The sequence below is a fragment of the Podarcis gaigeae genome (genome assembly GCF_964106915.1).
Source record: "Podarcis gaigeae genome assembly, chromosome: 13".
NCBI lineage: Eukaryota > Metazoa > Chordata > Lepidosauria > Squamata > Lacertidae > Podarcis > Podarcis gaigeae.
Window position 1 is genome coordinate 14,424,259 of NC_139689.1, and position 26,895 is coordinate 14,451,153.

The window sequence follows — 26,895 nt, forward strand, 5'->3', positions numbered from 1 at the left end:
TGCTTGTGACATCAGCGCTGGTTCTTTTGCCACAGCCATTCCAGATTAACCTTGCAATGGTATCTATGTGCATGCGTTTAAACTATCTCTTCAAGTCTAAAAACCAGGAGGAAAACTCAAAGTTTCCTCTCCTCATTTTAGTGAGCCCCTTTTCATTTTAGTGATTATGGGGTAAGTGGGTAGGTGTGGATTCTTATTTTTTTTTCTAGGGTAGGAATTACTGGAAACACAGAGAGGAAAGCACATTTTCATAGTTGCCACAACATCCCTCCTGCACTGCACTGTATTTGGAACAAGGGAGTGGGTGGTGCTGTGGTCTAAACCACTGAGCCTCTTGGGTTTGCCAATTGTAAGGTCGACAGTTCAAATCCATGCAACGGGTGAGCTCCCATTGCTCAGTCCCAGCTCCTGCCAGCCTAGCAGTTCAAAAGCATACCAATGCAAGTAGATAAATAGGTACTGCTGTGGCAGGAAGGTAAACAGCATTTCCATGTGCTGTAGCACGGTGTCCCATTGCGCCAGAAGTGGTTTAGTCACGCTGTCCACATGACCCAAAAAGCTGTCAGTGGACAAAGACCGGCTCCCTTGGTCTAAAGCGAGATGAGCGAAATGAGCTAAAACTTGAGATGAGTCAAGTTTTACTTAACCATCCACCTGTCCTTTACCTTTACTTGGGACAGGCATTGTGGGAAATAAATACATCTCCTGTCATTTTAGTTCGTTTACTATAATTTCTACCAGGATTAGCCTACATACATCCTTTCAAGGAAACATAATCCAAAATATTCATGTCTGATAGATTATAACCTTGATGTGTATTTCCATCCTTTGCAACTTTTAAGTACAGTCTCCTATTTTTTCACCCTCATAAATTAGCTCCACCATGTTCTCAGAAGTATTTCTTTTAACAACAGTGTGGAGGAAACAGTTTCCTTTGATCAAAATGGTGAATTGCTTGCTGGATTTGACATTATAAACTGGATCACATTTCCAAACCACTCCTTCCTCAGGGTCAAAGTTGGAAAGATTGAGCCCATGGTTCACCAGGACAATGTCTTCATCATTGATGAGGAAGTCATCGTATGGCCCAACCAGTTTAAACAGGTAGTGACTGTGCACATTTTGGGATCTATTGAATAATTTCCTCAATGTTCAAAAAGTCGCATTGTCTCCTGATTTTGTAGTGGATGTTAGAATGCTGGAGACAAATGTACAGAATTCAAGCAACACTGTCATAATGCAAATTTTGTCTCATGTTTTCTTAATGTGGGCAAAGGACTCCATTTATACGGAAGTTCCCCACATAAACACGACGTGCACTCAAGAATTCATTATATTTCCTTATGACAGTATCAAGCCATTCGTTCACTGCAGAGAAATAATAATGAAATAAAAGCTCCACAACCTTTTTTGGATTTTTTAAAAAACTACTTTATCATTTATTAACAGATATGCCCCATTTCCATATGCAATGATCACTGCAGTTCAGGTTATAGAAGAGCTAAAAAAGAAGGGAAGGCATTTTGCTGCTATGATTGCTTTCCATGTCCAGAAGGGAAGATTTCAAACCAGAAAGGTAAGGAATGTCATATGTAGATGTGTTCTGCTTAACAGTTGCCACCTATTTAACAGATGGATACTATGTGGGTGGTGCTGTGGGTTAAACCACAGAGCCTAGGACAGAAGGTCGGCTGTTTGAATCCCCGCAACGGGGTGAGCTCCTGTTGCTCGGCCTGCTCCTTCCAACCTAGCAGTTCAAAAGCACATCAAAGTGCAAGTAGATACATAGGTACCGCTCCGGCGGGAAGGTAAACAGCTTTTCCATGCACTGCTCTGGTTCACCAGAAGCAGCTTGGTCATGCTATCCACATGACCTGGACGCTGTACCCCGGCTCCCTCGGCCAATAAAGCAAGATGAGCACCGCAACCCCAGAGTCGATCACGACTGGACCTAATGGTCAGGGGTCCCTTTACCTTACTATTTATTTTATAAATATATCAGCTACAACCCAGCTTGCTCCCATCAGCATTTTAAATGCTTAAACTAATTGCTCTCACATTCAAAATTGTGAAATGTTAGCACACACAAAGCATATGTAAAGGGATAATGGCAAGAACCATAGAACTCTGTGATGTCATACACTCTGTGGCAGTTATGGCAGTTAGCTGAACGGTCTTAACAGTTAGAACAGGTTTGTTGTGTGCTGCTGCTGTCTGCCTAAGAGATATCTGAAGAAGTGTGCATGCACACAAAAGCTTATACCCTGAACAATCTTAGTTGGTTTCTAAGGTGCTACTGGACAATTTTCTTATTATCTTATTTTATATAGATCAAACTGTTACAGTCTGTAACAGTTTAACCTATGTAAAAGCTATTAGCAATTTAAGTAGTTCCTACTGGCATTGAACATAATAATCTGCAACTGCAAGAATACTAAGTCAAAGTTATTTGTTCTTTAAACTTTATATGGAGAGTGTCTTGTGTAGTTTTTATAGGAGGGAAAGTAGAAATAATAAAAGGGTCAAACAATCCAGGGCTGTCTTCCACATATTTCACATGAGGTAACTTGGGTGACTGAAGAGAATATCAGACAAATACATAGATGATAAGAATATTAGTGGGTTGGATCAGTTGAAACAAAAAGACTGTGCAAGCTCCAGTCCCGAACACACAAATCACGATGTGTGACACCTTCAGCCGCTAGCAGGATGGCTGAGATTTGTTTATATTTCTGGATTTCTTGGGACCCATGAGAAAGCAGAATTTCTATTATAATTACAGTGATACCTCAGGTTAAGTACTTAATTGGTTCGGGGAGTCGGTTCTTAACCTGAAGTGCACTTTCCCATTGAAAGTAATGAAAAAGTGGATTGATCCGTTCCAGACAATAAAAAACACCTCCCAAAACAGCAATTTAAGATGAATTTTAGTGTCTAACAAGACCATTGATCCATAAAATGAAGGCAATAATCAATGTACTGTACTATAAAATAAATAAGACAGTATTGTAGATGAAAAAAATTAAAAAAAAATTTCCTTACATGCACTGATGATAGTCATTGTTTGGATGGGGGCTTTTATCCATTTCTGAAGTCACACAATCAACCAGTGGCTGATTTGGGCTCCACATGATCCCCAAAACAATGGCAGAAGGCAGAGTCCCCCAGAAGTCCCCCAAACGAAGGAACAAAGCAGAGACAAAGGTACAGGGCAGACTCACGTAAAAAAATCCCAAACCTGGCTAGGTGCTACACCTGGGGATGGGGCAAGGGTTGGTAAAGGACTTTTCGGCCCAGACTCATCTTTCTTTTCTTAACAGCTTCACTGTTCTTGGTCTTCGTTAGGTAAGTGCTTCTTACCTAACTTTGGGGCTGGGATGCGACCCCCTGGGCATCCTCCTGATGTCAGGGCCTGGCTCCGGGGATTTGCAGAGGCCTCAGAGAGCTCCCGCTGCTGGAGCCCAGTCACGGAGGCTCCGTAGGCCCTGCAGATGTCTGGGCTTGGCTCTGGGCAGCAGTGAGGCCTCCAAGAGCTTGGGAAACTTACTTCCGGGTTAAAAACATTTGTAACCCAAAAAACCATAACTCAAGGCATTCATAACCAGAGGCACCACTGTACTACAAAATTAACATTTGATATTTCAAGTTCACTGCCCACATTCAGGAACAGAATGCCGTACTTAAATATCATATTATATCTATTTTTCATATTTGATTTCAGACATGGATGACTGTTTTCAATGTTCAGAAGATCATTATCCAAACATTGGCCAAGATGGATGCCTCCCAAAACACATAAGCTTCCTGACTTACGATGAGCCTCTGGGGATTATATTGACCACATTTGCAGTGTTTTTTTCTTTAATCACAACTTTGGTTCTTGGAATATTCCTCAAGCACCAGGACACTCCCATAGTCAAAGCCAATAATCGGAACCTCACCTATGTTCTCCTGTCCTCTCTCCTCCTCTCGTTTCTTTGTGCTTTGCTATTTATTGGCAAACCAGATGAAGTGACATGTCTCCTACGACAAACTACTTTTGGTGCAATTTTCTCAGTGGCAGTTTCCTGTATATTAGCCAAAACCACAATAGTAGTTCTAGCTTTCATGGCTATCAAGCCAGGCTCTAGGATGAGGAGATGGGTGGGGAAACAACTGACAACCTTTATTGTTCTTTCCAGCTTCCTTGTTCAGACGGTTTTTATTACTGTGTGGCTGGCAACCTGTCCTCCATTCCCAGATGTTGACATGCACTCAATCAATGAAAAAATTGTACTAGAATGCAATGAAGGGTCAAATACCATGTTTTACTCTGTTTTGAGCTTCATGGGTTTCCTGGCCATTGCCAGCTTAACTTTGGCTTTCCTAGCTAGGAAGTTGCCCGATAGTTTTAATGAAGCCAAGTTTATCACTTTCAGCATGTTGGTCTTCTGCAGTGTGTGGTTGTCTTTTGTCCCAACTTACTTGAGCACAAAAGGGAAACACATGGTGGCTGTGGAGATCTTCTCCATCTTGGCCTCTAGTGGTGGCTTACTGTGCTGCATCTTTTTCCCAAAATGCTTTGTCATTTTGCTGAGGCCAGAACTGAACAGCAGGGGACAACTAACAAGAAGAAATAAAGAATAATCAAGTACCTCATCAAGTCAACCAACACACCTGTAATTAAATCTTATTGATTTCAATTGCATCAAAATAATTGATGATTGACAGATACATTCCAATTCACAAATGATGTTTCTTGAGTTGCAACGAGTGATATAAATATGCAGTTCTCAACACACTGTGTGATAACCATTGTTATTCATACTCGGAGTGCATCCACATAAATATAATCCATAACTTCCTTGAATTTAATGGGCATGCTCTATGACTTGGATATATATATATATATATATATATATATATATATATATATATATATAAAATATTTATTCAAATTTTAAAGGTTACAAAAAGAAACAAAAAAGAAAACAAAACAGTACATAAGATTGTTCAATTGAAAAAGATTCCTGTGCCGGATTCTTATCGACTTCTATGCTGATGCCCACTTTTGTTCCCAAAATACCATGCAGCTTTCCCAACAGATAAAATGTCCTATTCAGTAGAGATTCTACTTCTTTCTCAACCGACATTCTTGAAATGTTCAAGGTCAAAGCTGGTTTCTCAGAGCCTTTATCTTTAGAACCAATTTCCCAGCTGCATTCTTGTAGTTCTCCTTTTTCTGTGAACTGTCCCTTGGATCTTTCCGGGCCCCAAGCTGTTATTTGTCACTGCTCAATGACCCACCCTTGCATCGTGGTGTTCCCCTTCTGTTGTTAGATGTATTGGTTATGCATTCTTGTAACAATGTCCCAAAACTCCCTCTAGAGGGAAACAGTCTCCATTTATCAATCCTTTCCAGCACAGTCCCAAAAGTAAATTAGTAACAATTCCAATTACCTTTCCTTCTTTTTAAACGCAGAAGCGGACAATGGAAACAATGTCTTTCTTTTATATCTTGACAGCTAGCTGTCAAATTTGTCTGTTCACTGTCGATGGACCCCTCGCAGACCGCTCCCAGGTTCAGAGATGTGGCACTTCGATTCCTAAATTTTCACCTTCTCCTGCAGGCTTCCCCTGCTTCCAAAGGAGGTATTAGTAATAGTTTCAATCAGTGGAGTTTTAATCCTTTACGTAGAGCTTTCCAAAACCTTAGTTAACAACTTCTTTGCTTCAATCTATTTACAGAAAGGGGAGGTGAACTCCCTGTTTAAACCTTCCCCGTTCAATGCCAAATTAAACTATTTTAAAAGTCCAATTTCCCATTCTACTCACGGGTTGTTGTTTGAAATCCAATTGTTCACAGGAAAAAAGTCAGCGCTCTCCGGCAACGGCTGTGCGGCTTCACTCCGTAAAAATAGCGGTCGATTCAAAACACCGCGTCGCTCACCCCACGTCACTTCCAATCCCCGAAAAAGGGTTTCCCTGCGAGTAGGGGAGGTGCTCCTGGTGTCAGCCAAATGCCACGTTCCCAGGCTTCCTCTGCCTGGGATTTTTGAAGGGTCTCCGCCTTCGCCGTGGCGGCAAGACCCGATTTTCGCGGAGCGGGTTCCTCTCAGTCAGAGGAGCTCCGCCATTGCCGATGGCGCTAACCCAGAAGTTCTGAGTATGACTTGGCTTAGACATCACCCTTTCAGAATAATATGGGAGTACATTATAATTATTATTGCTTTGAAGTACTTCCGTTTTCTAAAGTTTTCTAAACATCAATAGCTCACTAAAAAGAATAAAAGAAGGGGCCTAGCATCAGTCTCTCCCACTTAAGAAAAGGCTTTGGCTGAGATATGATAAACATGTTTTCTTTAAAATATTGCACAGCATCTGTGATTCAAAGCAAGTGATTACCTCTCCTGTAATTATTCAGAATTACATCTTCTATCCTGCCCTAGGGACCTCTTCTGCCCACATGCAAATGATTAAACTAAGACTGGAGGGTCTTATTAATAACTATGAACTCTATTTGGTTGGGTCTATAGACATACAGAGACTCATGAGTCTGGCTTTGAATCAGCTGTGTGAGTGACCATTCAAGTTAGGCTTTGCTGCTCAGGATCACAGGAATGGCAGTAACAGAAGAGGTGAACTTGTCCCTAAATAAAGAGTACCTTTCAAGATGGTAGTGTTTCGCTTGCTAGTGCTCTTACTGTTGGTGCATGGGATGTGCAAGTTTCATCATATTCCTCAATGTTCCATCAGGGTACCCATCCCTATTCTTCACAAATATTATCAGTCAGGAGACCTCATCATTGCTGGCATTATTTCTCAGATCTACATATTTTCAGATACCCTATCCTTTGAGAAACACCCATCTCAGGAATTTTCAGATGACCATATGTAAGTAGGTGCACGTTTCATCCAGATTTACTAGAAGTCAGAATAAATAAAAACACCTTATTGAATTTTGTCTTCTGTAGTTGTATTAAAAAAATTGATTTACCCATTTCAAGCACTCATTTCTTTTATTCCAAATTTTATTGAAGAATTTTAAAACATTTACGAAGCATAAAATATTGGCTTACAGGACAAACACTTGTACAAATGTCAGGTCTTGCCTGCGGACATCCACATGGCATCAAAACAGGCTTGAAACATGTTTTACATTACAAATTAAAATTCAAAAATTCATGAACCAGTTTGTTTTTACAGAGCTGTGAGATGTGAGATTACAACCTGTTTTTGTACAGTATCTGAAATATCTGAACTGATAAGTAGTCAATGTTCTAATCTGAAGTAGATTACCTTTGATGCAGCATATAACTCTCAATACAGGGTGCTGACTCACCTCTACCAGCACATCTTGGCCTTGGCATTTGCTGTAAAGGAGATCAATGAAACTCCTCAGATCTTGCCCAACGTCACCCTGGGCTTCCACATTTATAACAGCCATTTCAGTGCAAGCTGGACCTGTGAAGCCTCAATAGAGCTTCTCTCAAGAAGGGCCAAGGTCATCCCTAACTATAAATGTGATGCTGAGAGCACTCCAATAGCAGTCATTGGGGGACCTAACTCTAATGTCTGTCTTCACATGGCACCCATCCTGTCTACCTACAAGATACCACAAGTAAGATCTGAATACATTCACACCTGAATTTCACCAAATTCATGCTTTCAGAAGCAATACATGAAATGCAGCCATTCTTTGAAAGTCTCACTTCTCCGGATTTTGCAAAGCAGTTCTCCAATCAAAAAATGTGTCCAAAAATGCACAGATTAAGGTAAAGTGTGCATAAAAAATGCACATTAGTAAAAATATCTTTCAAATGTATTGTATTAGTGAATATTGCTTTGCAAAGATGTGCATATTACGCAAAATTTGCATACAACAAGTTTTGTGTTTTAGGAGAAATTTTCATGAAGCTTAAAAAACCCGCCTAATTCATGTGGTTAAATAACTTAAATAGGACTCACCAGCCCTAGAAAGAGGTGTGAAGGCCACTCCCTGCAAGGCCCTACTGAAGAGGCTCCTCATGAGGCCAGAGGAACATTGCCTGGCTATTGTTTTATTGATTTAATATGCTGTAAACCGCTTTGAGATTCTTATTAAAAATATAAAGTGGTATAGAAATAAATAAATAAGAAACTGAAGAGAAATATTGAGAAATATTGACAAATCCTCCCAATCTTAAAACACATACACAGGGAAAGAGAAATCAGTAAAAAGCTGTAAGGGTTGGAGGTCAGATTTAGCCAAAGCCCAAATCCTGAATTGGACAAATTTGGGTGGAACTAGATGAATTAGTTAGAAACAGTCCCAGATTTGGTCTGGCCTGCAGGAGTGATCAGGGGTTGTTGGGGTGCGGTCTTGGTAGGAAGAATGAGATTTGTTTTCACATGGCTGTACAAACCAGCGGATTGAAGCACACTGTTAAACTGAGCAATTATATACCCTAGGCTGAGTATCTGGTGAGTTGAGGTTTCAAACCTGCTAGTTGCAGGGGCCTACTTCCTCAGCGTGTTCTTTGCATGAAATGCACAGGGAAAGTAGACTCTAGTAGTTGAACACATAATTCAATCCTGCAATCTGCAGGATCTACTTAACCGTTATGGTCCCAGCCAGAAATGTGCAGAAGAAAGAAAACACAAGTACATACAATTATTTCATGTTGAAAACCATTCTTCTTTCTCTCTCTTTTTTTTAATATAAAAAAAACCTTAGCTCATATATGGCTCTTCCCCAGTCATGAATAAAAAGTCTCAAGGAGTTTTCTTCCAGAAGATGTTCCCGAATGGGGACCATCAATATAGAGGAATTATCCAGTTACTGCTGCATCTCCAGTGGACATGGATTGGAGTGGTTTCTCAAGATGGGGAAAATACAGAAGGTTTTATAGACAATGTACTTCCAGTGTTTTCCCAGAGTGGCATCTGCTTCGACTTCATAGAAACATTCCCAAAGCTAACATCTTCCAGTGGAATCACAGACATGGTGGGGGAGGGTTTTCACTGTGTCAGTGTTATTATGGGGAGCACTACGAATGTTGTGGTTGTACATGGAGAAATTCAGACGATGATGGTATTGAAAATGGTGCCCCAGATTGTAAAATTTGAGCATATACCAATGAGGACTAAGGGTAAAGTCTGGTTCATGACAGCCCAGATGGATATCACATCATTTCCATTCCAAAGAAATTGGGACATAAGTTTCCTTCATGGTTCTCTGTCCCTTGGAATTCACTCAGTGGATCTGTTAGCTTTCCAGAAGTTCCTTCAGATCAAGAACCCAAGCACAGAAAAAGAAGATGGTTTTATCAAGGACTTCTGGGAAGAGTCATTTAACTGTTCATTCCCCAGTTCTGTGGCAGATAACATAGGTGGGCAAATCTGCACTGGGGGAGAGGAGATGGAGGCACTTCCTGTGTCTGTTTTTGAAATGAGAATGACTGCTCATAGCTACACCATCTACAATGCAGTCTATGCGGTGGCACATGCTTTGCACATCAGACATTCATCCCAATTCAAGCAGAGGGGAATGGCAGAGGGAGCAAGATGGGAGCTTCCAAATCCACAACCGTGGCAGGTAATGTCCTGAAGATACCTCCATATATTTTGGTGAGGAAATATGGGCGAGCTTTCTCAACCTTCCATGAGATTAACAAGAAATTTATTTTCGGAGAAAAACTTTACAAAATATCTAGCATTTGGTTTTCCCCCCTCTGCAGCACCCCACCCCAGAGATTGACAAATCTCCCCGTAGTTTGTTAAAGAATTTCTTACCATCCCTTCACCTGTGGACCTGTGCATTTTTGGGGGAAGGAGTTTCATAACTTGGTGCTGCTCTGAAATTTTGTCCAGTATTTAATTCAACCAATCATTGAGGGGGATGGGAATGGCACCATTTATCTGATCAAATTTTTGATTAGCTATAAATTAATCTGTTCTTTGGTAGAGAAGGGCATGCCTGACATATTGGATCTGTTTGACTTCTTTTGTTGGTTTTTTAATGTTTTATTCAGCTATTTCATGTAGGTCTGATTATGTATTGCACTTCACGCTAGGATTTTGAAGTGTAGAGTGGGCTTGAAATACATTTTTTTTAAGCAAAAGAAAAGAAATAACCAAGATGGGGCTAGGGTTTCAAAGGTTTATTTAGAGTGTCTTACATTACAAAGAAAGTCACCTTCTACCGAGTACAGACGTACAGTCCATGCAGATCAGTGTTGTCTACACTAACTGGCAATACTTCAGCAGGATACCAGACAAAAGCCCTTCCCAGCCCTACTTGGAGTTGCCCGGGATTGAACCTGGGATCTTTTGGATTCAAAGCATGTACCATCAGTCTCAGAGCAACATGCTCTGGCACTGGGCAGGCGGGGGGGTGACTGTTGGGGGTCGCGGGGGCGTAGTGCATGTTGCGGTGTGTGCACAATGAGCTTCAGGGGGTGGCGTGCAGCGCACATCCCAGGGAGTTGGCGAGCGGTGCAGGTTCCCAGGGGTGGCGTGAATGGCAGCCGGGGCAGCCCACTGCCCCTGCCCCTGTCCCACCTTCGTCCTCAATTGTGTACCATACCACTGAGCCAAAGCTCTTCCCAAGGTGCCTTACTGATTAAGTAGCTCCTTCTACAGTGGTACCTCGGGTTAAGTACTCAATTCGTTCCGGAAGTCCGTTCTTAACCTGAAACTGTTCTTAACCTGAAGCACCACTTTAGCTAATGGGGCCTCCTGCTGCTGCGGCCTGCTGCCGCGGCGGCGCCCGAGCACGATTTCTGTTCTCATCCTGAAGCAAAGTTCTTAACCCGAGGCACTGTTTCAGGGTTAGTGGAGTTTGTAACCTGAAGCGTATGTAACCCGAGGTACCACTGTATTCTCATTAGCTTTGCCAATATCACAAGCAGCAACAACATCAGAATTGCTAATCTATAATCAATTAAAAATAGCAAATCACAATGCATAAAAGTGTTCCTGAACTCCTCTCTTTCCTCCTCCTGCTGCTGCTGCTGCTGCTGCTGCTGCTGCTGCTCTCAAAGTCATGTTCTGGGAAAGACTCCCAGGGCTGGATGGTGATAGTGCTGCAGATGTAGACAATATTCCTTGATGTTTTAAGTTTTAAGTGACCTTTTGCTTTTTCTAACATTAGCTTGCAAAAAGCTTTCATGGAATCATAATCCCGTGCCTTGGTTGTACTTTAACCCTGTTTATGATAACATAGCTTGAACTTTTATATGTATCTTCCATCTTATTTTCATTATTTAGCTCCATCAGATTCTCAGAAGTATTTCATTTAACAACAGTGCAGGAGAAAAGGTGCATTTTGACACAAATGGTGAATTAATTGCTGGCTTTGACATTATAAACTGGCTCATGTTTCCAAATCAGTCCTTTTGTAGAGTCAAAGTTGGGAAGATAGACTCCCTGGGTATCCAGGAAAAACCGTTCACCATTCATGAGGATGCCATTGTATGGCCCAACCCATTTAACCAGGTGGGTTCTATGCACCTTTCAGGGTTTTTCCACCACTTGTCCCATAGTTGTTTCTCAGCATTCTGTAAATTTATTGACCCAATTCAAACTATGGCTTTCAATCTGAACATTCACATTGTAGTTGAATAATAATTTGCCAATTAATGTTCATTCTGCGGGTGGCGGGGGAGACTTTGGCAATTCCACCCACCATTGAATTCCATGTGTTCTAACTATATGCAAAATGTATCCCCAAAATGTAACCCTCTCATAATTTGAGTGTGGACTTCATACATATCAATGAAACAGGTGAAGACACACTTCTTCCAGGATGCTTTGACTTTTCTAATTAAATTTTGTAATTAAAGTAATTTATTTTTGATTAAAATAATCATTTTAAGTGTTTGAGTCACACAGTTACAGTTTTGTGTTATTTATAAGATTATTTAGGTTCAACATATCTTGCCTCTTTCCATACATAAGCTTTTAATTATTAATATTCCCTCTTGGTACTTCTGCCACCCTCAGAAACCTGGCGGATGGTAGTCTAGGAAAGGGAAATATCTGTGGCAGTTCCCAAAATATGTCCCCTTCCCCACAGTGGGATGTCAAACAACCTCATTTATAGTTATTATGGATCGGTGAAGATGCACCACTTTACCCTGGCCACTGTTAACAATTTTTGAGTCAAGCCACTTCTATTGTTCGACGCACATTCCTTTGTTTTGTTTTTAAATATTTTATTGATTTTTAAGACTTTTATGTTTTGATTGGGGGACACGGGTGGCGCTGTGGGTAAAAGCCTCAGTGCCTAGGACTTGCCGATCGAAAGGTTGGCGGTTTGAATCCCTGCGGCGGGGTGCGCTCCCGTCCCTCAGTCCCAGCGCCTGCCAACCTAGCAGTTCGAAAGCACCCCCGGGTGCAAGTAGATAAATAGGGACTGCTTACTAGCGGGAAGGTAAATGGCGTTCCGTGTGCTGCGCTGGCTCGCCAGATGCAGCTTGTCACGCTGGCCACATGACCCGGAAGTGTCTGCAGACAGCGCTGGCTCCCGGCCTCTAGAGTGCACAACCCTAGAGCGCACAACCCTAGAGTCTGTCAAGACTGGCCCATATGGGCAGGGGTACCTTTACCTTTACCTTTATGTTTTGATTTAATAACATATATATGGACTCTATATATGTTGTTCACTGTTTTGTTGGCCTTTGATCTAAAAAGTGTTATATAAATAAACCATACCATAACATAATATGAGCCAAGGACTCAAGTTCTAAAAGCCCACTGCATTTGTAATACTTTCTAGTGTTTGTGATATTTCCTAAAACATTATATTTTAATATTTATGGACAGACTCGGCCCGTTTCTATATGTAATGATCATTGCGGTTCAGGTTATAGTCGGACCAAGAAGGAAGGGAAGCCATTTTGTTGCTATGATTGCGTTCCATGTCCAGAAGGAAAGATTTCCAACCAGGAAGGTAAGAAAGGTTAAAAAATGCACACAGATTCACCCTTAAAATGAGCTGAGTAACAGCTGAAGAACCAGAAAGTGTGGAACCACCCATTTGGGTGAGCGGTTATTCTATTGAATTCCATCAAAATACTGAAGTAGTTAACAAAGTGCACAAGTATTTGCATTATTCCACAGAAATGACAATGAGTCAGAAATGATAAAATGTGGGGGGGGGAGTGGTGTGGCCTTGTCTTTGTGAGCCAACAGAGACTTTGTCGAGTCAAATAAAAAAGAGGGATATAAAGCAAAAAGACTGTGGAAGCCTTGTGACCACCTCTGACTCTCTTTAAGAGCGTGTAATTAATATCTTCCTTCCTTCCTTCCTTCCTTCCTTCCTTCCTTCCTTCTTTCTTTCTTTCTTTCTTTCTTTCTTTCTTTCTTCAGACATGGATGACTGTTTTCAATGTCCAGAAGATCAGTATCCAAACATTGGCCAGGATAAATGTCTTCCAAAAGATATAAGCTTCCTGTCTTATGGTGAACCTCTGGGAATCAGTTTAGTCACGTTGGCTCTTTTATTGACTTTCACTACAACTTTGGTGCTTAGGATCTTCATCAAGCACAGAGAGACTCCCATAGTCAAAGCCAACAATCGGACCCTCACCTATGTTCTCCTCATAGCCCTCATTCTCTCCTTCCTTTGTCCTTTGCTATTCCTTGGCCAGCCCACAAAAATAACCTGTCTCCTTCGACAAACTGCTTTTGGAGTAATCTTCTCCGTAGCAGTGTCTTGCATCTTAGCAAAAACGACTATAGTGGTTCTAGCTTTCATGGCTACCAAGCCAGGCTCCAGAATGAGGAGATGGGTGGGGAAACATCTGGCCATCTCCATTGTTCTTTTCAGCTTCCTCATTCAAATGATGATTTGTAGTGCCTGGCTGATAGTTGCTCCCCCACTCCCTGATTTAGACAAGCACTCAGTGACTAAAGAAATTGTACTGCAATGTAATGAAGGATCAGTCACCATGTTCTACTGTGTCCTAGGCTTCATGGGAATGCTGGCCCTTGTCAGTTTCACTGTGGCTTTCCTAGCTAGGAAGTTACCAGACAGTTTTAATGAAGCCAAGTTTATCACCTTCAGCATGTTGGTCTTTTGCAGTGTGTGGCTGTCCTTTGTTCCAACCTACCTGAGTACCAAGGGAAAGTACATGGTGGCTGTGGAGATCTTTTCTGTTGTGGCCTCTAGTTTTGGATTACTGGGCTACATCTTCTTCCCCAAATGTTATATTGTTTTGGTGAGGCCCGAGTTAAACAGCAGGGGACAGCTTATTATAAGAAAGAATTAAAGCATGAACAAGTCTATTTCACAAAACTGTTCCCCCAAAGCCAACAGAGGAGCCCATGTAGCTCTTCTCCCTGGATTTTCCCCTGACAAAGTACTGTGATTAAGGGAAGCAGTGGATCATGTATCCTAGACTCATAGACCAGGGAGGGACCCTAATTCCAGGATGCTGACTACACATTTTGGAAACTACATTGGCTACAAGGTCTTCCATAATGAGCTTCTAACGTCTTCCTTCCCCAATACAACAGTGGTCCCTCATTATCAAGTGAAAGGGAAATGTTCTGAATATGTGACAAACACATTTTCTTCAACCATTCCAGAGGGAATTCTAAGCACTGAGTGAATAATTACATTGCTTCTTGATCATTAACAGGGCTATAATTTGTGCAGCTGCTTCTCAAAAAACAGTGGGGACTTACAGTGGCCACTGGTAAACCTAATGCAAGGTATATTAAAATTAATCAGAATTAATCAGACTTGTGATCGTCTCGGGAAAATAAACTATCATTTAAATAAGACAATTTTTATCTTAGAGAAGATAAAACAGAGAACAACCAGTTGCCTTTGTATTGAGAATGGTGGTTTTAGTATTCTTGCTGCTGGAACTGATTTCTTACAATGTATGTCAGGCTCAAATAGCAAAATGCAGGCTCCAAAGTCCACACCGTCCACTTCACATGTATCATCAGCCAGGAGAGTTCCTCATTGGTGGCATTGTTTCCCATGGTGGCTTCATCTCCTCTCCAGCAACATTCACTGAGGAACCTCCACCAGCGCTGCCTGAAGAGCTTGTGTAAGTACTAAGTGACTCATTTATTACAGTACAGGAATGATCAAACCAAGAGTTTCAGCCTTGGAATAATGACTGAGGCTGCAAACTTATACCCATTTACCTAGGGATAACCACTTTTCATTTCAGTGGGGCATAAGCTGATGTAAATTCCATAAGAATCTTTTTTTTTCCATATAAATTTTTACTGGTTTTCCATCGATTATACATATATACAGTCTAGATTACATAAGTTGCATATAACATAGCTGTTACAAGAATCATATATATAGTACACAGTTATTTTGGGCTCCGCCGAGCCTCGGACTTCCCTTCACGTCATTGGTAAGTATCAGATAATTTCTAAAGTTACGTGTTTTATATCCTTTACATATTTGCCAAACACTGTTAGAGTTGTTCCAACGCTGCCAGAGTCATCGAAGTTCTATACTTATCTCTTATATACGTCAGATATTTGTTCCAATTTTCATGAAACTTCTGGTCATCCTGGTCTCTTAGTCTTCCTGTTATTCTAGCTAGTTCAGCATAATTTATCATCTTGATCTGCCAGTCATTTATAGTAGGTATTAATTCCATTTTCCAGCTTTGGGCTAACATAGTTCTAGCGGCCGTTGTGGCATATAGAAACAGATTTTTGTCCTCTTTTTTGATTTCCTTGCCAACTATTCCTAGCAGGAAACCTTTAGGCTTTTGGGGGAAAGTATATTTAATTTTTTTTTTTAAGTTCGTTGTAAATCAATTCCCCAAAGCCTTTTACTTTACTGCATGTCCACCACATATGATAGAACTCACCATCCCCCTCTCCACATTTCCAGCATTTCGTAATCTTCAGTTTATAAATCTTAGCCAATTTCACTGGTGTGAGATACCACCTATAAATCATATTCCAGAGGTTCTCCCTTAGTGCTGTACATGCCGTGAATTTTATATTTACATTCCACAATTCTTGCCACTTTACAAAGTCAATGTTGTAACCAATATCTATGGCCCATTTTATCCTGGCCTCCTTCACCTCTTCATCTTTTGTATACCAATCCAGTAAGAGGTCATACATCCTAGATAATGTTTTGTTTTTACCTTCTATGACTTCCACATTAAATTTAGATTTTGTATCTTCAAATCCCAGTTTCTTTTTATCATCTTTTAACAGATCATTCACTTGATGGTATTGCAGCCACCCCATGAGTACATTCTTTACCTCCTCATAGGGCTTATGTTTTAAGCCCTGATCAGTTTTATTGATAAGTTCTTCATAGGTAGCTTTTTTCCCCTCCATGTTGGTTTTTTTGACAGTTAAGACATCTATTGGTGAGATCCACCATGGGGTTTTCTTTTCCAGCATGTTCTTATTTCTTTCCCATACTTGAAATAATGGTCCTCTAATTATATGATTTAGAAAGCCTCTATGAACTTTCACCTTTTCATACCACAGGTATGAGTGCCACCCATACATTTTATCAAAGCCCTCTAAATCCAAGATATCAGTATTCTCTAGCTTTATCCAGTCTTTCACCCACATTAAACAAGCCACTTTGTAATATAAACTCAAATCTGGTAAAGAAAAGCCCCCTCTTTCTTTTTTATCTACCAGTATTTTTATTTTTATTCGTGATCTTTTTCCCTGCCAAATGAATCTCGCTAAGATCCTTTGCCAATCTTTACACTGTTTTAGTCCTTTCATTACTGGTATAGTTTGAAACAAAAATAACATTCTGGGCAGAACATTCATTTTAATAGCCGATATCCTCCCTAAGAAGGAAAGTTTCAATCTCTCCCAGATTTCTAAATCTTTCTTGACACCCTTCCAAGTAGTCTCGTAATTATCTTTGTATAAGTTTATATTTTTTGCTGTGATCCACACTCCTAGATATTTTACCTTCTTAGCAACCATAATTCCCATCCTTTGTTCTAGCTCTACTATATCTTCCTTGGTTATATTTTTTGTTATCATTTTAGTCTTATTCCTGTTGAGCTTGAGACCTGCCACTTTTCCGAATTCTTCTAGTTTCTGTAGGGCTTCTTGTAAACTGTTCTTAGGATCTTCCAATGTTAATATCAGGTCGTCTGCAAATGCTTTTATTTTGAATTCTTTGTATCCTACTTTAATTCCTTTAACCTCCGGTGTTTCCCTTAACCTTTTATTAAACACTTCCAACACTGTTATAAATAACAAAGGGGATAAGGGACAGCCTTGCCTAGTCCCTTTGGCAATATCAAAGGCCTCCGATATATTGTTGTTTATTATAAGTTTGGCTTTTTGCTCTTGATAAATAGCCTCAATACCTTTTCTAAATCCTTCACCAATTCCCATCGTTTTTAAATTTTCCTTCATGAAACGCCAGGAGACGTTGTCAAATGCCTTATCGGCATCAATGAAGATCAGCGCCGCCTGCTTGTCTATTCTACTATCCAGATATTCAATAATGTCTATCACATTTCTTACGTTGTCTTTCAATTGTCTCCCCAGGAGGAAACCCGTTTGGTCTTTATGGATTCTTTTATTTAAGACTTTTTTTAACCTTTCCGCCAATACATCTGCAAATAGTTTATAGTCATTATTTAATAATGAGATAGGTCTATAGTTTTTTACCTCTAAGCCATCTGTATCTTTTTGGGGGATATACACTTCTTTCCAGGTGTTTGGAATTCTCCCTTCTTTTAGTACATTGTTCATGACTTCACATAGCACTGGGGAAAGTTGATCACTTAATATTTTATAATATTTAGCCGAGATACCATCTGGCCCTGGCACTTTTCCTGTTTTCTTTTTTTTTATTGCTTTCCTAATTTCTTCCTCTGTAATTGTCTGATTTAGATATTCTCTTTCTTCAGTCGTGATATGTTGCAATTGGTATTTTTTTAAGTAATCTTCTATCTCATTATCTATCTCTTTTTCTCTTTTGTATAATTCCTTACAGTATTTCTGAAATATCTTCTTTATCTCTTTTGGGTCCTCCACTATCCTTTCTCCATCCCTTATCTTACATATCGTGTTTTGTTTTTTCCTCTCTCTTAGTTGCCATGCCAGGTATTTCCCTATCTTATTTGCTGATTCAAAGTTCTTTTGTTTCATCATTTTGATCCTCCATTCAATCTCCTGGTTCACTATCATAGAAAATTGAGCTTGTAGCATCCTTATGTTTTGTTTTATTATTTCATCTCCTGGTTTAATGGTTAATTGTCTTTCATTCTCCATGAGATGCAATAAGATTTCTTCTTTCCTTTTCTCTTTTTTCTTTTTTAAGATGCTATTTTTCTGGATTAGGAAACCCCTCATGACGGCCTTCCCAGCATCCCACACCATTTCTAGAGATGTTTCTTTATTCAAATTCCACTTAAAGTATTCCTCAATTGTCTCTTTTGCTTTATTTACTATCTTTTGATCATTGAATAGATTTTCATTCATTTTCCATCTTAATGTTCTAAAGTCTTTTCCTTTTACCTCCATATATACTGGATTGTGATCAGATAGGGTTTGTGGGAGGAAAATCCATAAGAATCTTGTGTGAATTAAAAGAATACTGTAGACGCTCCGATTTCTCAATAGGGAAATGAATATACGGGTAAATGTATTGAAATGTGTGTGTGTGTGTGTGTGTGAGAGAGAGAGAGAGAGAGAGAGAGAGAGAGCCCTTTTGAACAGCTGATTTTGATAGACTTTATCTGAACAGGAGTGTTAGTGGGAATGCATTAAAAAAACTTGATCTGAACCTAAATGCTCATATGGTTTCATTTCCTGATCTTAGGTTAAAATTTGTTTCACAATGATGCCATATAATATGAAGTATAGAATTCTGTGAATTACAACTACCATCTCTGCTTCATGAGTAAGGAAAGGGTCATTACAGGAGAGAGCTCAGAAACTTTTTAAATGTTAGGAAAAGACTTCAGATGTTTCAGGGAAAGACCCCAGGGGTTCCAATGTTCCTATGGGCACCACATTAGCAACCCCTGGTCTAGATACCATTGGCCTTAATAGAATGGAGAACGTAGACCAAAAAAAAATTGCATTTCTATAGGAACAAATGTCAGGTTCTGCACTTAGGCAGGAAATACCAGCTGTACAAATATAAGATGGAGAACACCTGGATTGCCAGTGCTATGTCTGAAAAGGATCAAGGAGTCAACAGAAGTATAGTGCCAGAATCAAAAGAAGTAATAGAACAGCTCTATTCTGCCATGTTCAAACCACACCTGGAGTACTGTGTTCAGTTATGTTCAGAATATTGACAAGCTGCAACTTATGCGGAGGAGGGTGACACGTATTATCAAGGGTCTGGAAGCCAAACCTTATGAGGGAACACTGAGGGAGTTGGGTATTTTTAGCTATGAAAATAGAAGACTGAGGTGATGTAGGATAACCATTTTCAAATGTCTCAAGGGCTGTCACCAGGAAGTTGGAGCAAGCTTGTTTTCTCTTGCTCCAGAGGGAAGGACCAGAACCAATGGATTCAAGTTGCAAGATAGGAGATTCTGTGTAAACATCAGGAATAACTTGCTGATTATAAGAATTGTTCGGCAATAGAATGGACTGGGTGTTAACTCCCCTGAAGTCAATATGATTAACTACTGTGTTGGTGTGTAAAAGGATACATCTGTTGAAGTTCCTGCTGATAGAGGTTGCAACTCTCATTCTAGGGTGGTGCCTAAGGGTTACCAGCTCATCGTCGCCTTGGCATTTGCAGTCAAGGAGATCAATGAAGACCCTCTCATCCTACCCAATATCACCTTGGGCTTTCACTTATATGACAGCTATATCAGTGCAAGGAGCACATATCTTGCCACGCTGCTGCTTTTATCCAGAGTGGAGAAATTTGTTCCTAACTATATATGTGATGTTGAAAATAATCTGGCTGGGGTCATAGGAGGACTTGATTCTGAAATCTCCTTTTATATGGCAACTGTTTTGGATATCTATAAGATTCCGCAGGTAGGCAACCCATGTACAATACCTCTCTTAGCTTGCATAGTGAAAGAGGGTGAATTCACAGCACTAGTTCAGAGTGTATCACTAGCTTAGGGCAAGGATGAAATTGGAAGCAGAACCATATTCACCACCTTCAGAACCTTGGGAAATAAAGGTGGTACAGAATTAATATAAAATATAATAACCTAAATGAGGGAAAAGAAATTCTGCAATAGCAGAAAAAAATATGTCACCCCCCTCAATTTCTTACACACACCTCAAGGAAATCCCAAAGGCCAATGATGGGAGAGTGGCTTTCTTCATCACCAGCCATGACACCATACCCAATATGTGAATGTTTAGGGGGAAAGACTTTCAAATTAAACACACTCTGAAGGTATGACAAATTGCAGATATAATCCACTTATGCAGGAGAACAGTAATAGTACTGAGAAACTGGTTCCAAGGTGAAATAAATGTTCATAACTAATGTCTGATGAGTTTTGAAAAACAAGAGGCAGAAATGACAGTTCTGCTGTGTGTTGGGGTATGAGCATCGTGAAGATGAAAGAAGCTAGAGAGAAGAAATGTGCATCCAACCCAAGTTGCAATTCTGACTTGGCTAAAGTAAATAATGTCCAATGCAGGGGTAGGCAATCCTCTGTTTGGGGCACAGTGTGTCCCTCTAATCAGTTTTGTCCATCGTAGAAGACGCTGCCAAATTTTGCAAGTATAAAAATAAACTTGGAACGTTGCCCCTCTCTGGTCAACAGAACAAATGCTTAACAAACTGGAATTGGAGATTACCAAAATTTTCAGCTCATCTGCATGTGTGTCTTTAGTATAAATGAGAAAGGAATGCAACCCCTGGTGGGAGGCAAAGGGCATATCTGACTAACAGGATTCACCACATAATGTATATGAATAGTTTGAAAGAACTCTACAAATATTACTTTGTCTCTTCTCTTCCTCCATTTACTTTTTAGCTCATTTATGGCTCTGCTCCAGTGATGAATGATAAAAGCCCAGGGCTTCCCTTCTACCAGATGGCAGCTTCAGAAGCCCTTCAGTATGAGGGAATTCTCTCTTTGCTTCTGCATTTCAGGTGGACGTGGATTGGAGTCATTGCAACAGAAAATGACAATGGAGAAAGATTTGTGCATACTATTTCCCCAATGTTTACCAAGAGTGGCGTCTGCTTTGCATTCATAGAAAGAATCCCCAATTTTAGTTTTATTTCTGAAGTTGATGACATGCTACGTCAGGGGGCAATAATAAGCCAGAAAATTTTTAACAGCAATGCTAACGTAGTGGTTGCCTCTGGAGAATCTTACTCCATGGCAACTTTGAGATTGCTTTCATACTTTTCAGAACATGATGACAAGACAAAGAATGTAGAAAGTAAAGTGTGGATAATAACAGCCCAGGTTGAGTTTGCTTCATTTGTCTTTCAAAGGTACTGGGATGCAGGAATATTCAATGGTGCTATAGCCTTTGAAATTCAGATTAGAAACCCACCAGGATTTCATCAGTATGTTGTGCACAGAAACCCTTCCAGCACAGATGGGGACGGATTTATCAGGGACTTCTGGCAACAGGCCTTTGAATGTGTGTTCCCAGATATCACTGCAGACAAGGTGGAGGGGAATATTTGCACCGGAGAAGAGAAGCTGGAGAGCCTTCCTGGATCACTTTTTGAAATGAGCATGACAGGCCACAGTTTCAGCATCCACAGTGCTGTCTACACCATGGCCCATGCTTTACATGCCATGTCCACATCCAGACTCAGACATAGAAGAATTGCTTACAAAGAGAGAGGGAAGAATCTGAATCAACAGTTTTGGCAGGTAAAGGCTGAACATGCTCAACTGTGAAAGCCCTGTTACTTCCTGACACTCTATGGGTTGCCAAAATCCTATTAGCTTGCTCTTTTCTCTCAGAGTCCAAACTCTTGGGAAGGTGTATTAGAAAGAAGAACCCAGAACTGAATTTATAATTCTGCTGACAGAGTAGGATGCAGCAGGGATATGGTGGTATCCTAGATACCCACATATTGTGCTGCTGGCAAATGGCAGCAGATCCTATACAAAAGGGCCATGGTGGTCGTGTCTTTCTGTGAGTAGGTACCACCCTTTGTTTCAGGAGAAAGTATTTGTATGATGGAAGCTTTGCAGCCAAATGAGATGCCACTGCATTTGTATATAGCAGGCACGTCCAACAGGTAGATCATGACCTATCAATAGCTCACTGGCCGTCTGTGGCAGATCACTGGCAGATCAATCAGTGGCTCCCCTCCAAAAAGCTCAACAAATTTGGCTCCCCTAACAAAAGATTAACATTTTTTACCTTATCTGCCAAAAATGGTCCTTCGTCCTCCCTAAAAATGCTCAACAACTTTGACCTGAACCCCCCAAAAGGGGGTAGATCACTGCCAGTTTTTAACTCTGTGAGTAGATCGCAGTCTCATTGGAGTTGGCCACCCCTGATATATAGGAAGCAGTGGTAATGGCTGGGAGAGATGTTCAGCATTCCCTCTATCCCATATCAACCAAATCCTTCCTTAGAACAAGTGGTTGCACACCACTGCTATGTCTTCTGAGATTTTCTGGGAGACCAGGGAAACAAACCTCTCTACTCATACATATTTAACTTGTGGGCATTCAGAGAGAGAAGGGTTGTAAGAAAGACTGAGAGAGATGCATGTGTCTGAAAGAAAATAGGTTGGCTCTCTCCATGCTTAGACCTGAATCCACTGACAGTTGAATGAATCATCCCCACTATTTGTTGTAGGCTATTCTCATAGGGAAGCTTCACCATGCATTAGACTGCAGTCTTTTCCAAACTGCTGTCTTTTCTGTTTTCAATCTAGCTCCATCACTTTCTGAGAAGCATCTCATTTAACAATACAGCTGGAGATGTGGTCTTCATCAACCAGAATGGGGTGGCAGCATCTAGCTTGGATATTAACAACTGGATCATATTCGCCAACCAAAGTTTTCACAGAGTGAGAGTTGGGAGGATAGACCCTCAGGCTCCACCAGACCAATCATTCATCCTTGATGCAGATGCCATAACATGGCACAGTTGGTTTAACCAGGTAGGGTTGCATTTTTTGCTAATTCAAAAGAGATTCAGTATTGAATAAGCAATCATTATCCACCTGCAGGTCTTCTCACTGCCTTTAGAGCTGCAAGTTACTGAGCTGTGTGTGACCAAAGCATCCAGCTACCAGATTAAGAGCCAAAAGATTACTGCTAGAAGCCACGCAAGGAATGAAGGCAAATATTTTATTAAGGAGGTTACAAAACTATATTTCAACTATAAAATGAAGTTAAGCAAGGCTAAGAGTGTAAATATGGCTTCGGGAAATCCTACTTCAGACGAAAATAGCAAAAGTTCAATTGTCTCAGCCTAATTCCAACCGTTAACAGTCCCCACTGCAAGCTGCATCCATGCAAATGTGATTTTGCATCACACAATCCTTCATTTGAATGTCGGTCATTCAGCCAATTAGAGCCTCTGGGTACATTTCTCCACCACAAGAGGGTGTGCATGCTCACAGACATGAGAGTAAATGTGTGAAGAGCAAGAGACAGAGCATTAGAAATAGATGAATCAATTTATAAAAAGATGGATCTCAAAATATGTTTTCAAAGGTATATTTTTTTCTTAACATGCTGAGAATTGTATTACAACATTCCAAGAATTCTCACAGGCATTGCATGGCTTAAATCCAGTTCATGTATTTGTCCAGAATATTTTTAATGGAATTCAAAAAGATTGAATTTAACAACAACAACAACAACAACAACAACAACAACAACAACAACAACAAACAATACCCCCACCTGCGTGGGTTTTCCTAGCCACTCTGGGTGGCACATTCAAAACTCTTCTTTAGGCAGCATCTAATGGGTCCACTGGCACCAAAATCAGTTCTAGAGCTGTCTACCTAGTGGAGAACATACTCAAAAGTAACAATTATAACAAAACTAACAAGAAAACTAGAGTAACGTCAAAGTGTACCTTAATGGACAGAGCAATCTTTGCAGAACAGATGGGGTACTGCACATACCAGAGCAATGTCACAGGAATATCACATAACTTCAAAAATTACTATTACTAATACCAGAAGAAGTAATTGCTCTCTGTATAGCCATTACATATTGCAGTGGTACCTCGGGTTACAAACGCTTCAGGTTACAAACGCTTCAGGTTACAGATTCCGCTAACCTGGAAGTAGTACCTTTAAGGGTACTACTTTACTTTACTTCAGGATGAGAACAGAAATCTAGTGGCAGCAGTGAGAGGCCCCATTAGCTAAAGTGGTCCTCAAGTTAAGAACGGACTTCTGGAATGAATGACATTCTTAACCAGAGGTACCACTGTACTGAAATGCTGTGTCAGTTCAGTAAAGTAGAGAAAGGCCCAATTACTTAAAGGATTGGAAACTCATTGTTCTCTTGCTGATCCTTCTGTTCTTTCATTTACGGAATAGACTCGGCCTCTTTCTCTCTGTACTGAGAGATGTCTTCCAGGATCCAGCAAGAAAGTGAAGGAGGGACAGCCCCCTTGCTGCTACGATTGCATCCCATGTGCAGAGGGGAAGATTGCAATCCAGGAAGGTAGGAAAAATAAATAGATTAAATAGATACAGACACAGTACTTAGGATTGACAGGTGTTGTAAGGATGGCTGAGTTAAATGTTCAAAGGAGGAGATGATCTACTGTGTGTGTGATCCTGCCTCTTTGTGATCATTGCTCTTCAGATAGTCTAAATATGTTAATCAAATGAGAATGACTATGATTTGACAGGAGCTGGGTGGTATGTGGTTCAACCTAAATCTACAAGGGGCCTTGTCACTCCTTCTGACTTACACAGACTGCACCTAGGCTACTGTAATGATACATTCCAATATCATGAGGAGCCATTTACAGACCAATAGCTCTGAACCAATTAAATTCAACAATACCACACCCCAGAGCATCAGACAGTATTAAAAATGTGTTTACATTTGAACAGAGCTCTTTTCTTCTCAGACAGATAGTCCGCATTTCAGGAAGCTGATATGATATGAGCTAAAGGTCATTTACTTATTTTTTCCAGATATGAATGACTGTTATAAATGCCCAGACAAAGAATATCCAAGCAGAAACCGTGATGCATGTCTACCCAAGGATATAAGCTTCTTGTCTTATGAAGAACCTTTGGGCATCAGTTTAGCCTGTTCCTCTCTTTCCCTTTCCTTGATCACAGCTCTGGTACTAGGTACATTTATGAAACACCACGACACACCCATTGTCATTGCAAACAACCGAAACCTCACCTACACTCTCCTCATCTCTCTCCTGCTCTGCTTCCTGTGTGCATTGCTTTTCATTGGCCGACCAGAAAAGGTGACGTGCTTCCTCCGACAAACAGCTTTTGGCATCATCTTCTCAACTGCTGTTTCTTGTGTTCTGGCAAAAACTTTCACAGTGGTTTTGGCCTTCATGGCTACAAAACCAGAATCCAGGATGAGGAAATGGGTGGGGAAAGGACTAGGCCACTCCATTCTCCTTTCCTGCTCCATAGTCCAAGTAGGCATATGTACTGTGTGGCTGGCAACCTCTCCCCCATACCCAGATGTGGACATGCACTCTGTGATGGAAGAAATCATACTCGAATGTAATGAGGGGAGTGTGGCAATGTTTTACTGTGTCCTCATCTATATGAGCTGCCTGGCAACTGTGAGTTTTGTTGTGGCTTTCCTCGCCAGGAAATTACCGGACAGTTTCAACGAAGCCAAGTTTATCACTTTTAGCATGTTGGTCTTCTGCAGTGTTTGGCTGTCCTTTATTCCCTCCTACCTGAGCACCAAGGGAAAATATATGGCAGCTGTGGAGATCTTCTCCATCTTAACCTCTGGTGGTGGGCTGCTGGGCTGCATCTTTTCCCCCAAATGTTACATAATCATTCTGAGGCCTGAGCTAAACAATAGGGAACAGCTAATAAGGAAGAAAAATTAAAGAAATAATAACTGTCCTTTGCTGTATCTTGTGATTTTTTTTCTTTGTGAGCAGTAGAATATTTGCAAACACGTGTTCAGCAGCTGCCTTATATAATTTTTTCTAGACGTGTTGATTGTTGATAGCCATTCATAAATATAGAATATTGCATTCACACCGGAGAAAAGTGTGAGCTGGGGATTAACCTCTGATGCTCTGAAAAAGCTGCCTTAATGCTGTATTGTTTTTAACACTTGATTGGAAGCTGCCCAGAGTGGCTGGGGAAACTCAGCCAGTTGGGTGGGGTATAAATAAATTATTATTATTATTATTATTATTATTATTATTATTATTATTATTATTAGGAGACCAAGAAGCTGCCAGCTGCCAGGAATCCAGAAAAAGTTAAGTGACATTATTGATTTGCAAAAGCCTCCCTTTTGTAATTATCTCTGAGGTGGCTATAATTTATGACTGAGAGAAGTTTTTCTCAGTCATTAATGGGCTGAGGGCAGAATAAAATGTATGCTCTAATCAAAAATGTTTTAAACAGGCTCCTGGTTCCAGCCTCCTTGATAGAGCCAGCTCCCACGACAATGGGAGATCGTTGGCAAAGATGAAACAAGGATGATTGAGGGTAATTATCCTTTTAAATTCTCCCGTGGGACGGGGGAAGCAGGCTGCACTCACAGATCATCTGGGTACCTGGCTCATGCTCCAGCATGGAATGTGAGAGACAGGAAGGCGCTGAGTGCAAAAGCACTTTGCCTGTCGGTATCCCTCCTATGACACCATTAAGAAGCAGAGTTTCTTCTGTTCATTAGAGATTATTTGGCACTAATATACAAACGCGTGTGGGAAAAGATGGGATAAGATCACAAACTGCCGAACTGAAACAGCTACAAGGTCGTTAAGATTTGATTTGGAAAAAAGACTTCTTTCAATGCAAACAATGGTATGTGGGGGTGGGGGGACCCT

The 26,895-nt window shown here is 40.6% G+C and overlaps 3 protein-coding genes across 4 annotated transcripts in view; all 3 read left to right on the top strand.

Annotated features, from left to right (window-relative positions):
* LOC310829180 (vomeronasal type-2 receptor 26-like) lies at window positions 1-26,188 on the top strand. 2 transcript variants are annotated; one of them, XM_083707375.1, is made up of 6 exons: window positions 1-171; window positions 1,011-1,104; window positions 20,916-21,776; window positions 22,799-23,026; window positions 24,428-24,554; window positions 25,037-26,188. In XM_083707375.1, the coding sequence occupies exons 1-6, from the start codon at window positions 167-169 to the stop codon at window positions 25,936-25,938; spliced, it is 2,217 nt and encodes a 738-aa protein (XP_083563501.1). In that variant the 5' UTR covers window positions 1-166; the 3' UTR covers window positions 25,939-26,188. The 2 variants fall into 2 exon arrangements, with proteins under 2 accessions (XP_083563501.1, XP_083563502.1); XM_083707376.1 differs by lacking the exons at window positions 1-171; window positions 1,011-1,104 and adding an exon at window positions 19,678-19,953.
* LOC310829174 (vomeronasal type-2 receptor 26-like) overlaps window positions 1-26,895 on the top strand; it is a gene marked incomplete at its 3' end in the record, with an annotated part of 124,085 nt that overhangs the window by 30,670 nt on the left and 66,520 nt on the right. The gene's annotated exons all lie outside the window — the stretch shown is intronic.
* On the top strand, window positions 8,687-14,234 carry LOC310829195 (vomeronasal type-2 receptor 26-like; the record flags this gene model as incomplete). The annotated part of the gene is made up of 5 exons (XM_083707420.1): window positions 8,687-9,556; window positions 11,230-11,280; window positions 11,353-11,457; window positions 12,787-12,913; window positions 13,333-14,234. Exons 1-5 carry the CDS (start codon window positions 8,720-8,722, stop codon window positions 14,232-14,234), a joined length of 2,022 nt encoding a protein of 673 aa, XP_083563546.1. The 5' UTR covers window positions 8,687-8,719.